The sequence below is a fragment of the Notamacropus eugenii genome, chromosome 1 (assembly GCF_028372415.1).
Source record: "Notamacropus eugenii isolate mMacEug1 chromosome 1, mMacEug1.pri_v2, whole genome shotgun sequence".
Taxonomy (NCBI): domain Eukaryota; kingdom Metazoa; phylum Chordata; class Mammalia; order Diprotodontia; family Macropodidae; genus Notamacropus; species Notamacropus eugenii.
This window is the reverse complement of record NC_092872.1, coordinates 6,580,490-6,598,171: the sequence shown is the minus strand read 5'-3', so window position 1 is coordinate 6,598,171 and position 17,682 is coordinate 6,580,490. Positions and strand designations below refer to the sequence as shown.

General features: G+C 38.6%; 1 protein-coding gene across 4 annotated transcripts in view; it reads left to right on the top strand.

The window, feature by feature from the left end:
* Nucleotides 1-17,682, top strand: part of DAG1 (dystroglycan 1) — an 87,847-nt gene that overhangs the window by 51,011 nt on the left and 19,154 nt on the right. For all 4 annotated transcript variants that reach the window (XM_072650992.1, XM_072651001.1, XM_072651008.1 and 1 more), the window contains exon 2: nucleotides 5,085-5,484. In XM_072650992.1, coding sequence (XP_072507093.1) covers nucleotides 5,200-5,484 — 285 coding nt within the window. In that variant the 5' untranslated portion in view covers nucleotides 5,085-5,199. The remainder of the gene's footprint in view (nucleotides 1-5,084; nucleotides 5,485-17,682) is intronic.

Here is a 17,682-nt window from a genome sequence, read left to right as displayed (position 1 = left end):
TAGGCTAACTGTTTGTACAAGAAAAAACAAGTTGATGAAGAATGACTTTTTGCCAATACATATTTGCATATATAATCTGAAAAATTGTTCTATTGATACCCATAAATTGGGCAGACACTTCAAATGGATTGTAAACTGGACCTAGGATTGAACAGGAGAAAGAGAGCAAGCTGAATTACTATGTTCCACATTAGAAAGTAAACTCTCTTAAACTATAGTTTATTTTTGCCTTTGTCTCCTCAATGCTACATATAATACCTGGCAGGTAGTAAGTGCTTACTAAAGGCCTGATTGAACCCACTAACATGTTAGTTACATCTGAGAATGCCTCATTCCATACCTGTAGTCCAGTATCTCAGCTGAGAGAAGGAGATTCTCTCTCACCATGTAAGTTATTTGGAGTCACAGAACCATGGAATTTTAGATTTTGAAGGGACTTAAGCAGCCATAGTTAGAAGATAATTGCCATGATAATAGACCTAAAATTTATATATATCCTCTCACTTCTCTTTGAAGTTCTTCATCAGGAGAGCATTCATCATCTCCTAAAAGCTCCCACCACTTTGGCATGACACCAATTATTAGGAAAGTTTTTCTGCCATGAAGCCTACATTTGTCTCTTAGTACCGATTGCCCTTTGTTCCTGATTCTGCCCTCTGGGGCACAAGAGTACAAGTCTACTCCTTCTTTTACATTGTGGCGTTTGTCCTTCATTCTTGAAGAGGACCATGACATCAAGATGATGACGTGACTTGCCCTTGGCTTTGATTTTGAGTGAGAGAGTTCAGTGCAAGATCACCTACCTCACTTTCTTCTCCTGAGCCAGCTGGGTCCAGTGACCTGATATTCATCAGGATGACTGGAGATGGCCCAGGATACAATGGGGGATCCTGGCCCTTTCAGGCCAAGGTCTTACCACAATTTTTTGAGTGAGATACTCCCATTCAATGAATAAGTTTCTATAAGTTGTTACTCAAGGGATGGCCCCTTTAATAAAAAAAAAAAAAATCTTACTGGGAGGAGAGGACCCTCAGGGTTCCTGGATAAAAGAGAAGCAATTACTATTTAGTAAGTACATGAATGTAATGGAACATCTGAAATGCACAAGACGGTTGAATACATACATACAGTTTGCTATAGAAATAGATCAAACTCAACGATGGAAAAAGCAAGGATGGGAAGGGGAGCAAATTTCCTGATCTTGAAGGGAAGAAAAGAGGGAAAAAAACAGAAGAACTAGTATCTTATTAGTACTTTAGACAGTCTTACATTGTCTTCTGTACTTGAAAATATCTATTTCCTCACCACCCCAGTCACTTTCCCTGTCCCCTTCTCCAATCTTCACTTTTATAGACCAACACTCATATGACATGGATCCAAGGTCCTTCACCATCTTGGTTACTCTCCCCTGGATGTGCCACCTTTTCAGTGTCCTTCCTAAACTGGTGCCTAGAATTTAACACGGTTCCCCAACTTGACAATGCAATCTGACTAAGGCAGAGTACAGTGATGCTATTGCCTTCCTTGGAAGTAGTGCTCTCAGTTCAGTCCAATATCTGTCTCATCTTCTTTGATTGCCACATTACGTTGACAGTTCATCAAGCTTACAGTAGATTAAAGTCCCAGGCCTTTTTTAGTCACATTGGTATCTAATCATATGTTCTATATTTTATAGTTTTTATATTTGTGAAGTTGAGTTTTGGGGCCCAAGTGTAAGTCTTACCATTTATCCTTACTGAATTTTATCTTATTAGATTCAGCTTAATGTTATATAGCCTTTCAAGACCTTTTTAGATCCTTGATGTCATCCTCTCTCTCTTTTCAACTTTGTGGCATCTGTAGATTTGATCAGCAAGCCATGAATGCCTTTGTCAAGTTATTCATAAAATTGTTAAACAGCATAGGCTCAAACATATGTGCAGTGGGTGTTGCTCCAAAAGAGTTCCTTCCAAGTTGTTATTGAGCTGCCATTGGCTACTATTTCAATCTGTCCATTCAAACAGATCTGAATCTATCTAATTATGCTGTCATATATATCTCATCTCTTCATCTTTTCCATAAGAATAGTATGTTAGTTCAATTATTCAATTATCAATTTTTGCTAAAATCTAAGTAAGCTATAGGTACATTATTCCTCTGATCCTGTCCAAAAAAGAAAATAAGGTTAGTCTAACACCTTGTTCTTAATGAAGTCATACTGACTCTTTGTAATCACTGTTTTCCTTTTCTACATGGTTGCTAACCATCTTTTTAATGATATGCTCTAACGCCTTCCCAGTAATCAAAGTCAAGCTCACTGGCCTATAGTTTGCAGACTCTATTGTTTTTTGTTTTTTTTAAAAAGTATAATATTTGCCTTTCTCTAAATCCTGTGATACACATCCCATTCTCCAAGATCTTTCACCTATCACTGAGTAGTTTAAGAATCACACCTGCTAGTTCTTTCATTGTCTGAGGATGTAGTTCATCTGGGCCAGGTAATCATCATGTATAGCTCTCTTTCCTTATCTTTTGAATCAACTGTTAGCCATTTTGGATTCCCAATGCAAAGTTCATTTATCTTGGCATGGAAAACAAGCCAAATATGGAATGAGCAGCCCTGCTTCTCTCTCTCATCAGTTGTCATTGCCTTATCCATTGGAAACAACAGTTCTAGCCCTTATTTGGTGAGTTTCCTTGCCCAAGTCTGTCTTTAAAAGCTCATTTCTTCTTTTCTTTAGTTTTCCTTGTAACCTCTGCTTATTCTGAGATTTAGCAGCTTGGACGTTATTTGTGCCATTTAAAAATCCTGTGACTTATTCTTGCCTCCGTCTGCTATCATACCATTTAAAATCTAATTTGATTGGCAGATTCCTTGGACATCTAAACTATTCTTTTTGTAACTCTCTTTTCCTTATCAGAATTGTTTCCTTTTGTGCCTTTAGAAATTCATTCTTCATTTCCCTAGTTGTCCTGGGCTGACTTCTGTAGAATTTTAATCCAACAGTTATTCTTCATTCTTATTCTGAACCCTTTGCAGTCTCCGTCCTTTGTAATACTGTGCCCAACTTTATCTTTCAAGATTCATCACTACAGATTTATAATGTTTTAAAATGTTTTTTACATTACTGTGGTCATTGTCAATGTCTTGTCGTTTACGTTACTATGATCATTGTGCAAATTGTTTTCTTGCTTTTCCTTATTTTTCTCTACATCAGGCCACTTAAATCTTTCCAAGATTCTTTGAATTCTTAACATTTGTCATCTTATATGCAAAATAATATTCTTTACATTTGTGTGTGTGTATGTGCGTATCACATTTTAGCTATTTTCCAGTGGGATTATATTTCTAGTTTTTAAAAACTTCTGCTCAGAGTATGGTTACAAATCACACTGCCATGGTTTTTATAATTCCAAATGATTTTTCAGAATGATTGGTCCAGTCCTAATTTCTTCAACATTGCATTCATTGATAAGTGCTTGTCTTTCTATATCCCCTCCAACTTTTATAATTTTTTCTTTTTTTTGGTATCTTTGCTCGTATGGTATGAGGGGAAACAGCCGTCCAAGTTTACGTTTTCTTAGTTACTTGAAGCAGTCTTTCATGTGGTATTGATAGTTTCATTTCTTCTTTTGAAAACTGCTCGTTCAAATCCTGTTACTACTCATCATTTGATGAGTGATCCTACTCAGTTTCCTGGACACACTGTGCTGGTTGGGGAAAAAAAGGAAAATGGCAAATGCTGGAAGCAACTGTGGGAAAACAGGTATATTAATGCTCTGTGGTAGCTGTGAACTAGTCCAGCTGTTTTGGAAAACAGTTTGGAAATGTGTTCAAAACACAGGCGGTGCATACTCAGTGATACTATCGCTAGATCTCTACCACAGAGAGATCAAAGAAAGACGGAAAGGACCCCTGTGTACAAAATAGCAGCCCTTTTTTTGTGGTGGCAGAGAATTAGAAATTGAAGGAGGTGCCCATCAATTGGGGAATGGCTGAACAAGTTATGGTGTAATAGATGTAATGGAATACTATTGTGCTGTAAGAAATAATGGTGGGAGCGGTTTCATAAAAACCTGGGAAGACTTGCATGAACTGATGCAAAATGAAGAGAGCAGGACCAGGAGAACGCTGTACACAGCAACATCTGCGTTATTTGATGACCTAGCTCTTCTCAGAAATCAGAGGATCTAAGACAACTCCAAAAGACTCCTGAGGGAAAATGCTGTAGAGGAAGAACTCTGGAGTCTGAATGCCGGTGGAAGCAGACTGTTTTCTCTCTTTCTTCCTTCTCTTGTTTCCTCCCTTTGGTTCTAACTCTTCTCTATAACATGACTAATGCAAACATTCAAAGAAACAAATAAAAGACAGAATCATTCAAAAAAGACTAGGAAACTGAACAACACAGTGACCAAATGCAGTTCTGGAGAACTTGTTCTTAATTCTGCTACAACGATCTTCATCTGGAAAAGTTACTCATTCATGGCTAGTTACCTGTTTACTACAGCGACTGTTGGATTTACACTACTGTCCCTTCCGTGGAGAGGATTTTAAAAGATTTTTCTGTTAATGATTGCTGTGGCCCAATTCCTACCGGCCCAGTGAACCTTCTGGGAAAACCAGCTAGAGGACTGTATTCTTTTTGTTGTCAAAATGGAAGTAAACTTCCTCTGCTTCATTGTTAATTTGGATTTTGGTATCTCCTCTTGTTGTAACCAACTGGATTCTCAAAGGATTTACCGGTGGAAGCCCAAGCTCAGGCATGTCTTACCAAATGGCAAAGTCTTAAAATAGGGGATTGCCATCATAGAACTAATTAAGCTAAATTCAGAGAGGCTTTGCATCAGGGGATACATTTTATGATTACAGAAACTCAAAGAATATTTTATGGCATAGCAGGATTACTATTTGCATTAGTTAAGAGTAGTACTCATACTGATGGAATCAAGGATATTTGTAAATTAATCAAAGTAAGATTGCAAATGCAAGCTCGATGAATGGAGTGATGAATGCTTATGTAGTCATGAGGTAATGGCAGCCTTCTTGCTTATGTGAGAAAAAAATCTACTCTGATGTTGATCAGAATTTCTTTTTTTCCTTTCAGTTTCTGAAGACCGGCTGGGATGGAACAGGTGTGCCAAAGCTGAGATAATAGAATCCACTTGACGCTGTTGGCCCGTGTCCTGCAATTTTTGGCTTTAATACCTTTGGAAACTGTAATGAGTATGACTGTTGGATTTGTACTACTGCCCCCTCTTTGGGGGAGGACCTTTTTTATTCTCCTAATGATTGCTTCAGCTCAGTCCCACTGGCCCAGTGAACCCTCTGAAGTAGTAAGGGACTGGGAAAACCAGTTAGAAGCATCAATGCATTCAGTGCTTTCTGATCTTCGAGAGACTATCCCAGCTGTTGTGGGCATTCCAGACGGCATAGCTGTGGTGGGTCGCTCATTTCGACTTGCCATTCCAACAGATTTAATCGCTTCCAATGGAGAAATAATTAAGGTAAGATTGAATTTATGTGGTAAAAATGAGCAAGATTTTCTGACACTCCTTTCGTTTTTAGTTTAATTTTTATGTCTTTGGTCTAGCAGCTTTTAATGCCCTTCTGATTACTATAAAGTTTTGAAGTTCTTCTAAGTCAGAGGTTCTCAAAGTATGGTCTGAGGACCACGGTTATCCTGAAGACCGTTATAGGGGTTCCACAACATCAAAACTATTTTCACAATAATAGTAAGATGTTATTTGTCTATTAAAATATTCCTTCCTTTTCCTACTACATATCTATTTAAAGCCAAATTTTCTTTACAGTCTTTATCCAAAATGACCCGTTCCAACAGATTGAATGCAGAAGCAGATATGAGAATTCATCTGTTTTCTATTATCTCAGGGATTAAAGAAATTTGTACAAATATGTAAAAAAATGCCACTCTTCTCACTAAATTATTTTTGTTTTGGAGAATATAGCTATTTTTGTAAAAACTTTATGTTAACATGTAGTGGGTTTATTATTATTCTTAAATGAATTAGTAAATATATAATTTTTTTCAGTCTTAATTTTTAATTATGGTAAGTATCCATAGATATAAGCCACATAAACAAAGGCTCTTTGGATTCCTCAGTTTTTAAGAATGTGAGGGAGTCCTGAGAACAAGAAGTTGGAGAACTGCTGTGCTTTAAGTTAATACAAAAAAAAAATTACATTTTAAAGAGAGGGAGTTCTTGTAAATGTCATGAGGAGTCACTGGCCCCTCCCTGTTTTTTATTTTTAGTTTACCAAAATCTAGAAAATCTGGTTTGTTACACCTGTTGTATTGAAGTTGCTTGTCTCCTGGAAAGAATTTTGCATGTTTTGGGCTTTGAATCCAGGGTTTGAAGAAAGTGATCACTTAAGGGTTTTCTCTTGTATTTTCTTCTTTTTCACTTCCATGATAAAGAACCAATACATTTGCTTATCATAGATTTAGAGCTGGAAGAGATCTTAGATGTCCTCTGTTCCACAGGTGTCAAACTTGTAGCCTTCTACACTCTTGAGTCCAGCTAAACTAGGTTAAAATGTAATTGGGAAATATTTAACAAAATAAAAATACATCAAAGCACAGATAATATGTGTTTTTCTAAGGCAGTATGTGACCTACAGGGAATCCTTATGCACAAATTAGTGGCTCCCATATGTATTGAGTCTGAAACCATTGATCTTCACCTCCTTCATTTGACCAGTTAGGAAACTGATCTAGAGAGGGAAAATGACTGGCCAAGATCTCCACAGAAGTGGCAGAGTCCAGATCAGAATGGCTGTAGAAAACTGGCACGTCCTGGTAAAATGATGGTTTAACATGAGAACAGAATTTAAAATTAACATTTAAACCAAAGCAGCAACTAAAAGTCCCTCTTTAAAGACAGACCAGAAAGGTTACTTGTAAAGTTAATCGGAAAAGTAGGCTGACAAGTCATAGCATACCAAAATTTAGAGAGGAGGACTTTCCAGGGGAACATTAGTTCCTCCTGAGTAGAATTTTTCAGGACCTTAGAATTTCCTCTGTGTAGCTACTCTTTATCTGAAGGGCGGTTTATGTACATCTAGAATTATACGTGCCCCATCAAGTTATTACCTTTTCCTAGCCTGAGTTTCAGGATGTGCTATAAATATACCAAGCATAATACTTCATTATAGTATTTGTCATTTCAGCTCTGAGTTTGGACTTCCTTAGTATTTCTGGAGCAGTATTTATAATACTTCAGGTCTTTTTTTGGAGGCAAGAGGAAGCCTAGGTTTGGAATTTGTTGTTTTGAAACAAGGGAACTTAGAGATTTGGGTAGTGGTGGTGGTGAGGCGGGGAAATGACTATAAACTGGTCCTTGAACATCTTTCTGTCCATTCCAGTTTTGGGAGAGCTCTTAGAGGTAAGAAATTAGTCACAGAAGCTGCTTGTGAACACTCAGACTTCTGATCTTGAATGTCCTGAACAAAAGAACTGTGGAACTAGAAAGGACCTGAGGTAGTCAAATAGTTAAATCGGGAAGAGGGCTTCTAAGCTGACTAACCTAGACACATATTTTAAAACCTCTGTTAGTAGTAAATCGCTCAAGGAACCTAATGACCCTCACTGCCAGAAGAGCTTTACTTGTGTTGAACCCCAGTATTTCTCTCACTGTAATTTAAATGCATTTCTTACTTTTCTATGAAGCTAGAATTCTAAAGTTTTCGTGACAAAGAGTTCTGTAGAAGAGGAAAGAAGTACCCATATATGCCTTTCCTTTATTTGAGTGTTACTTTGGAAGACTGAAACTTTTTCTATGCTAAGACTAGGTATATTAGGTTTAGTGACTCGAGATTTAAAAGCTTAGAAGGGAGTGGAGGAAGCAGGGATGGGATCAACAGATTTTTTTTTTTTCTGATAAATTTTTCTTTCTGAAAAAACTGATTTGGGGATTGTGAGATTTTGGTACATGATGAATAAAATGTTCAGAGTATTTAAAGTAGCTATTACTCCCCTAAAGTGATTTCTAAAAATTCCGGAATAGAAAGAATTTTCTTTAAAACTACCTTTTGCCTCAGATTGGTAACTTTTCCTTGAGAATACAGGAAAATCCTCAAGGATTTTTCCCCTCAAGATTAAAATATTGACTCATAGCCTTTTCCCTTTTTTCATTCATTTTATTTTTTTATAGTGGATGTTTGATACACAAACCATTACTGGTTAGATTGTAAATTGCCTCAATATAATATAATAACAAGATTTTAAATGTAGATATAGAAGGCAGCTTAAAAGATCTTCCAGTCTGACCCCTTCATCTTATATACAGGTATCTGAGGTCCAGACCAGGCTAAGGGATTTTCCTAAGACCTCATCAGTAGCAGAGCTAGGTTCCTCTGGCTCCCAAATCCAGTATTCTTTCCTGCCTGAGATGAGAATAGTAATGAACAACAAAAAGTTTTAATAGTTTAATATACTATTTCTAGAATTGTTTCCATACCTAGTTCAAATCATAGTCTTCTCAGATCCTGTGAATTCTAAAGAAGAGTGATTATGTAATCTGTATTTATTAGGTTTTGCTCCTGAGTTCAGGGTCCTTGCACCTGGGGAATCTTTCTGACATCCCTAGTGGAAATAAAGATCTGTAAGTAAGAAAGAACCATGTGTTGGAGATACAACAAAATGTAAATCCATTTATACAGAATACAGAAGCCTGCGATTGCTCATTTCAGTTAGCAATGAGAGGAAATTGGGGCCATTAGATAGAGTAAGATAAGAATGTAACGTGATGAAAAAATGCTTTACAGTTTGTGAATTCTGTTGGTCTGTCTGCCTGTGATACATTGTTACCAGGACGCTGCATTGCATGGTTTAATGGAAAGAACAGTGGACTCAAATTTAGGAGATCTGTATTCCCATCCCAGCTTTTCCATTAACTCAGTGTGTGATCTGGGGCAGGGCACTTTTTGGACTTCATTTTCCACATCTATAAATATGAAGTCATTAGACTAAATGTTCACTGTAAAAAATTTCTTCCAGTTCTGTGATTCTATAATGTTTTACACTGTCATTTGTGAAAAATCCTGAATACCATCAGAGGTATTCAGTAGGCCTGGGGGCTTTTGCTGACCACCAGCATTCTTTTCCTAGTGTATTCAGTTTATTTAGGTTCAACAAATAGCGATTGAGCACCTCTTATGTGCTGGGCACTGCGCAGGCTCTGGAAATATAAAGGTGAAACTAGTCGCTGCTCTCAAGTTTTTATTTAAATACTAGGGGATAAAAAGAAGCGGTTTAGGAAAAATTAAGGCAGGTAGGAGAGATGGAGGTTTAGGAGGTTTTAATCTATGAAAGGAATTTCATAGAGTGAGATCAAAAGGTTTCACCATACCCCCTTATGTGTAATTGAGGTAGAATGAAGGTATAAGTCATAGGAACTGAGAGTGCCAGTGTGTCTGAGGGGACATTAATGTAAATATTGGAGTTTCTTAAGTATCAAGACAGGGCTTATAGTGGGGAAATACGCATGAGCCAGATACTGAACTGCTTGAGAAAGGAGAAGAAGGGACTTGGAATTTTCTGGATGACTGCAGCCAAGATCTGACTCAAATGTTATCAACCCTGAGGTACTGATTCTAGGAAAGAGGAGTCTAAAAATGACAATAATGAGCAAAGAATATATCTACTGCTTATGGTCTTATTTGTTGGGGGAAGAACTCAAAAGCTGATCAGTGGAGTAGCCTGTATTGAGGAAGGTGTTCATGAATGCAACGTCTTCCAGGATATCAAGTTTCTGTGAGTGCCAGAGGGAAGGGGCACCAGGTGAAAAGATCCCAGAATAGTTAGTAAATATATATTAAATGCCCACTATGTGCCAAGTACTGGACCAGGCACCGGAGATACAAAGAAATTCAAAGAGTAGTCCCTGCTCACAGTGACTTACAGTCTAACGGGGAGATAACCTGCAAACAGCTATGTTAAAACAAGCTATATATGCTGGATATATTGTAATCAACAGAAGGAAAGCGCTAGAATTAATAGGGATTTAAAATCTTCCTATCGAAGTTGGGATTTTAACTAGAATTTGAAGGAAGCCGGGAGGTGGATATGTGTGGAAAGCCTTCCATACTGGGGACTGCTTGTGAAAATGCCTCAAGCCTGAAGATGCAAGGTCAGTGTCACATGCTTGGGTGGTAGTGGTGGTGGTATAGTAAGGTAAAAAAGATGAGAAAGTTGGGAGCCCCTATGAATAGCTGGGATTGCGAGATGATTTTATGTTTGATCCTGAAAGTGACAGGGAGCCATGAGCGTTCATTCAATAGAAGGTTGACATGACCATGCCTTTGTTGTAGGAAGTCGTTTGTGCACCTGAGCGGAGATTGCACTGGAGTGCGGAGAGACTTGAGGTAGGGAGACCAACCAGAAAACTTGTGGAAGTCCAGACATGAGGTGATGAGGGCAGTGCCAGAGGAGAGAAGGGGGTGCATAGTAGCAATGTTATGAAGGCAGGATTGACAGAACTAGTAACTGGTAGGATGTGAGTGAAGAAAGTGAAGTCAAGGACAACACCTGTGTTGTGAGTCTGGGTGACTGGGAGGATTGACAGTCATGGCACAGTTAGGAAAAAGGGAAAGGTGAGTTCACTTTTGGACATATTCAGTTTAAGATGTGTACAGGAGATTTCTTTTTGAGATGTCTAATAGGAGTTTGGAAATGGTCAGCAGAGAGGTTTTAGGGCTAGATAAGTAGGTTTGAGAGTCATCACTATAGAGATGATAATAGGATCCAGGGGAGCTGATGAGATCACAAAATGAAATAGCATAGAGGGTGAAGAGGGCCTTACAACAGAGCCCTGTGAAAGCACCTGCAATTAGGGCATGACTTGGATGAGGATTCAGCAATGGAGACTGAGGTAGGAGGAGAGAACCAGGAGAAAGTAATGTCAGCAAAACCTAGAGAAAAGAAAATTGAGAAGGATAGGGTGAGTGATACATGTAGAGTGTATGTAGAGTGCTCAGAAAGGAAGAGAAGTGAGAAAGGGCCTTTAGGTTTGGCAATCAAGAGAGCATTAGTAACTTCGGAGAGAACAGTTTCAGTTGAATGATGAGGTTAGGAATCAGATTGTAGAAGAGATTTAAGAGAGTCAGAGATAGAGGCTCTGTCCTAGATGGCCTTTTGGGCTGTTTAGCCACAAAGGGGAAAAGAGATAAGGGATGATAATTGGGCGTGGATATATTAAGTGAGAGGTTTTTTGAGGGTGGAGAGAGACATAGACTATAAGGAAACAGCCAGTAAACAGAGAAAGTGAAGATGAGTGAGGATGATAAAGAATGCAGAAGATGGGATGGAATGGGATCACTTTTGCATGTGTAGAGTAGTTTGCTTTGGAAAGGAGACCCTGCCTCATTACGGAGGTGAAGGCAGAGATCTTGGCAAAAGGTGTCTGGGAGATGTGAGAAAAGAAAGCACGTGATGAATGACTTCAGTTTCTTTTTACTAAAATATGAGGCCAGGTGCTCAGCTCAGAGGATGAGGAAAAGATGGAGCTATGGGAGGTTTGAGGACAGAGGACAAGGTTTGGAAAAGCCTTTGTGGTAAATAGGATAGTGAGTCAATTAGAAAGGTGTAAAAAGAATGCCTTGATGGAGTGAGGGCTCAATTGAGATCATGCAGTATAAATTTAGAGTGGATTCAGGTAGCGCAGTATCATGATTTCCTCCAGTTTCATTTTCCATGGGAACAAAGGCAGGGGGGGGGAGATCAAGTGTTGAAAACAAGGGGAAGTTTATAATAAAATGGTTCCTGAGGATGCTGTGGAAGGAGAATTCAGAGCAGGATGATTTCAGAGAGAAGTAGAAGGAGTATGTTCTTCTTGAAAGTCCAAGAGTTTGGATCATAGGGACTAAAAGAGGAGATGATGGAAGTTTATTGGCCGTAGGATGGGAAGTGATGGTGGAATACTGTTCAGTTGGGGCTTCTTACACTCAAGAGTTCCCTGAGGATCTTTCTTTGCCCTTTTATTACAGTGAGGTATAAATTATACCAAAATTAATGAATTAATGCAAGTGATTGAAAAATTTAATTAAAATCTCTCCATACTTTCTATTAGACTTTTTTCTTCAGCAAATATTAAAAAAAAATTATCATCTCTTTGTATTAACACCGAAGTGAGCCAGGAATCGGAGAAGCTAGTTAATGGATTTAGTACAGTTCTGACACCTTCCTTCTTCCTTAGACATCCATTGTTTGAGTTCCACTTGCTCAATTTGATATAATTATCAGAGACCCCATCTTGGGTTTTCAGTTCGTTAACTGTAAAGTACTGCCTGTTTGTAAAGCGCTATAGTTAGGGATTGATATTTAAGGGCAAATGAAGCAGTTCCTCTCTTCAAGGAGTTCACATTCATAATCACAGATGAGAAAATAAAAGATAATTTGAAGAAGGAGATAGCACCAACGGTTTGTTTGAAGGAGGGAGATGAGGAAACGCCTCATGTAGTGGACAGATGAACTGAGCCTTGAAATAAGGCAGCCTGAAGAGGCAGTGCATTGTAGGCATAGGAGAACTTGTGTATATGCGTGCAGAGAGAGAAATGTATTGGAAGTTTGAGATTTTTTTCTTTTAAAAGTGCATTTCAAACATTGGGGAAAACAAGGTTTTTAGCGTTTGATATTACTTTTGGGGGCCAGAAGTGGTGGAGAAGGGGAAGTATTGCTTCTTATCCTACTGCATAATATTAAGCATTGTCGGACATCTAGGTGTTTCTAAAAGGAGAACACAGGGTCAAAATAAGTTGCCTTTGAAGCACTGCCTCCGTGTTATTACACTTCAGATTTCATTTTGTTTGCTCAGTTGGTTGCCTCTAGACAAGTTAGTCAAGAATGACTGAAATGATATTTAGGTGGTGGGAATGGTCCTTAGCATCCTGGCTCCTTTTAGACCTGTTGTATGACTTAAGATAATTTGCTTCCACAGCTGCCCCAGAAACTTGGGTCATAGGTCACCTTGACTACCCCAGGGTTCATTCAGTAACCAGGTCATCAGTGGATGAATCTAAGTGGGTTAGTAGTATTTGGTGTCAACCTGCCCAAAGGAAAGCACTAGTCTCTAAAACAAGAGGCTTCTTTTGAAAAGTCCCGGTGCCTGATGGAAAGGCTTCTATTTAACAGGCGTATGCATATAGATAGTAAGGAGATTTCGCTGTGCAAATAGGGTTTGTGGAGATTTGGTCTCTAGAAAGCTGAACCCTTATGAGGTGCTAAGGTAAATTAGTAAAAGTGGGATTTTGTGTCTTTTTACTGGGAGGGTAATTGGGATCAGGCCGGGGAGAATGGGGAGTTTTTGACAGAAATGGGTCTATCAGAGGCTGCCTTCTTCGAGACTTCTGGGACCCAAACCGAGGACCTGGAAGGAGGTCCCGTTGGGCATTGTTTGCTTGTTTTTATAGAGCATTCTGTTTCTAAATTCACATTACAGTTTCAGGATGTGCAGACTGCTCGCTAATCCTGGGTTAGTTTAATGTGAATTTCTTAAATAAAGTTTTAATAAAATCGCTGGAGGTTAAGCTTGTTTTGAACTTTGAATGTTAGTTTCCTAGAAATGTGTGATAGAATGAAAGCCCCTCCCCCTCTCTGGGCCTTAATTTCTTTGTCAGTAAGAGAAGGTGAAGAGGTGGTGTTGGATCAGCTGATCTTTATACTTCCTTCTAGCTTAAAATCATAAGGTCTAGATTTGAAGTTGTGATCAAAAGTTCCCATCAGTTAAATTCAAGACACATTTACTGAAAGAGTACTTAACTCTTTGTGAGCCCTGCACTAGACACCAAGCTGGTATAAAATGAAACAGTCCTTACCTTTAAAAGTTTGTGTCCAGGAGGAGCTTAAATGGCCATGTGGCACCTCGAAGATAAACATGTCATTAAGCTGGGAATGATGGAGACAGACCACATGCTCTAGGAGTGTTTGAGAAAGAGCGTATTCTGGCTCGTTGGACCATAGAGACTGCACCGAGGAGGCAGCAGTGGCTAAGGGCTCTGCTCCACTTGGGACGCTTAGGAGCTCTTTGACCATCAACTAATAATTTATTCTCTCAGTTTTTAATATGGTGACAGCACAGGTGCCAGAGTCTGAGGACCTGTGCTTAAATCCCCTCTCTGATGCTTATTGTCCTAATTTGTAAAATAAAGGGGTGATATCCTCTGAAGTCTCTTCCACATCCTGGACCACAACCAATGCTCATCTATAAAATGAGGCTGATAGTAATGCTGATCTCACAAGGTCATTGTGCTCTCCACTGTGGGAGTAATCTGTAACAGAATTATTAAACGGATATTGGAAATTTATAAACTTTTGTTTAATTAATGCTTTTAATGTTTCAAGGTACTTTCATGTGTATTTCTCATTTTTAATAGTATTTTATTTTTTACAATAACTTGTAAAGACAGTTTTTAATACTCATTTTTAATATAATTTTGAGTTCCAAATTTTTTCCTTCCCTCTTTATCTTCCCCTCCAAAAAGGCAAGCAGTTTGATTTAGGTTATATATGTACAATCATGTCTTTTTTTTTTTTTTTTTTTTTACCCTGTGAGAAAAGTAGGGCAGGCCTTATCCCTGCTGTACACAAAATAAATGTCTCAACCTTAAATTTTACAGAGTCACACAGCTTTCCAAGTTGGTGGCAGAGCCAGGACTTGAAACCCAAAGGGAGCCCATATACTCTTAAGATTTTAATTTAATTAATATCTAGATACTTAGTCAAATTATGTTCTAATATGTTCCTACCGTATATATTTTTACATTTAATGATATGCTGCTTTGTACTTGTGATTAATGATTTTGTTCCCAAGCCATTTCATATGTTTGTGTTCCTTCTTTCAGATTATAATCTCGGGAGGTTAAAAAAGAGGGGAGAATGCTTCAACTTCTGTAAGAAGACCTATTGGTACTAGGTAGATAAAGGCTTGTAGGTCTTAAAGTTTATCTAGCCTAACCTTTTAAGAGGCGGAAACAGAGTTCCAGAGAGGTGGAGTTTACCTGTTCAAGGTCACGCTGAAGAAAGAAATCACAATTTCTTTCCGTTACACCACTGACACTTTGAACCCCTCATGTTTGTCTTTCTGAAAAGAGCTTTGCTTAAATGGTGGTAGACATTCCCAAAGGAGTGACTGTCACAGGGGAAAATAAATGGTTGCTTCTGGAGACTTGGGTAAAGACTGTCTCACCTGGAAAAGGTTGCTGAGAATATTGAGGGCCTGAATAATTGCATTTTCGGTTACCTATTCCTGAAGAAACCTTTAGCATTCTTTTAGCACCATAACTGCAGGTCTCTGTCTTGGGTAAAGATTGAGAGTATATGCTTTTCATTTCCCTCTTGTCGGAGGGTTTTGTCTGTTAACAGGAGGCATTTCCCATCATAAAAGCTGTTTGTCAGGGCTTTGCTTGCCCATGCAGTAAGCGCCGTTGGTGGGGCTGAGAGCAGCCTTCGGGCTGGGATCTTGGCCACTTGCACAGGCGCACAGATTGTTCTAGTGAGAACAATGAGAATCCTTTTCAGTCTTGCAGCGGGAGGAAATGAAAGGGGCATTTCTTGTGCTGCTCAGGGAGTTTTATAGTGCATTCCCTCTAAGTGAAATGAACTGTAGTTTCCTCCTGCCTTGAGTGGGTATCCCTTTGGATTCTGAATAGATCCCTTGTAAACATAAGCACATCTGGAAACAAGGGTTTGAAATGGAAGGCATCTCCTTGTGGGTGGTAGTTTGTCAGAATGGCATTTACTTGGGCTCAGTTGTTCCAGAACTTAAAGTTTGGCTTGTGAAAAATAAGTTTTATGCTGATTGTCCTGTATGTGCAGTTGTCTTCTGATTTTGGTATAAAAAGAGAAGTAGACTGTGGTTTGACACGTAATGGATATGACACTTTATGAATGTAACTTGATGGTGAGAATTCAGTTAAAATTAGGCAAGATTCTTAGTAGTGGAAGTGTGAGAATACTTGATTGTGTGGATGTTGACTCTGACCCGTTCTAGCAGTTCTGGTTGATTTTTTTTCTGTTTTTGTTTTTTTTTTTTAGCTTTCAGTTAGTATTTTATTTTTCTCTAGTTACACATAAAAACAATTTTTAGCATTCGTTTTTAAAACTTTGAGTTCCAAATTCTCTCCCTTCCTCGCTCCCCACCTCACTTCATTGAGAAGGCAAGTAGTTCAGTACAGGTTATACAGGTGTAGTCATAGTAGGTTTGTTTATATTGATAAATGTTCTAATTATGCAGAAGTCTAAGCTGCTTCATAATTAAGCTTCTACCTCCATAAAGAATTGTCGTTATTTTGGTCCTGTTTCTTGTTCATTTATAGAGAGGGATATAGTTTATCAGCAGATACAATCTTTTCCATGTTTATGCACCCAGGCAGCTCTGTCATCTCATTCTCCTCTGCCCCCTCCTTGTTTTCTGTGGATTTAGACATCCCAGACCCTTTAAGCCAAAGTTGTTTTTCTTTGTGACTCTTTTTAAATTTATTTTGTTTTCAACATTTACTTTGGTAAGATTTTGAGTCTGAAATTTTCTCCCTCTCTCTCCTCTCCTCCCTCCCTAAGATGACATGCATATCTGGTAGAAGCTCTGCCTATGCATTCACGTTAAACATATTTTCACATTAGTCATGTTGTACCAGTGCAGGGAGCCATGAGAATATTTGTGACTTTGATACAAGTTTGGTAATAGACCAGAACTTGGGAAATAGAATCCTGCCTCTACAAGACTGATGCTGGAACATACCTCTCTGCTCAGTACAAATGTGGTGAACTATATCTAGGCATTCAGTGAAGCAAAGGCTATTAGACCTGGTCAGCGTGTTGGTTTGGTTTTTGCTTAACTTACACTGTTTTATTAAAAAAGAGGATTCTTTGGATGGGAAAGATTGCAGAGTGATAGCAAAGTAAAAAAAAATAAAGCATGTTTTTAAAAAAACAAAGGCAGGTTGGACTAGAGAAGATTCTAGAGATTGCTGTGATTCATTAGCCACTGTGGCAGGCACTGAGAGAGTCCTCGGACAGTTCTTGGTCCCACATCACAATTTGTAGGGAAAGCCTTCTATATTGAGCTGCTGGGACTTTTTCTTCTGGACTGAAGAGTTCATTCCAGCTCTCAAGTGGCCCATTTTCCTTTTGTGGACAAGTCTATAGAGTAGGAAACTTAAACATTACCCAGGGTCACGTGTATTAAAGAATTTGGAATAAAGTTCTTCTGAAGTTTCAGGTCTATTGCTAGGCAATTAAAAGAAATTGGTTGAGCCGTTGGGAAAGTTGCCCCTTTTATAACTAGACATAATCACTAAAGGGAAGTGAATAAACAATCTGGAATAATTGAGCAGAATATAAGAGATGGAGCAGGTTCACATAGAGCCTTGATAACTCAGAGAAACAGGGCCTTAGGCAGGTAAAATGGTAAAGAAGAGATGGTAGATAGGTCAGACATTGACTAAGGCTTATTAATTGCCAGGCAAGACAGTTCTGGACCTTGGGAACTTAGATTATCATCCGAAGAAACTGCACATAAAGGAGGATAGAGTTGGGAAATGGGTGTTTTCAGCAATAATTAAAAAAGGAAACCTTTATGTAGGTAGGACCTTGAAATAGATTCTGTGGTAAATGCTTGGGAATTTCTCTGTAGGGATTTTAGGAAAGGAATCGTTTTCTATGTTCCATTCATTGACTGGTATTCTAGAGA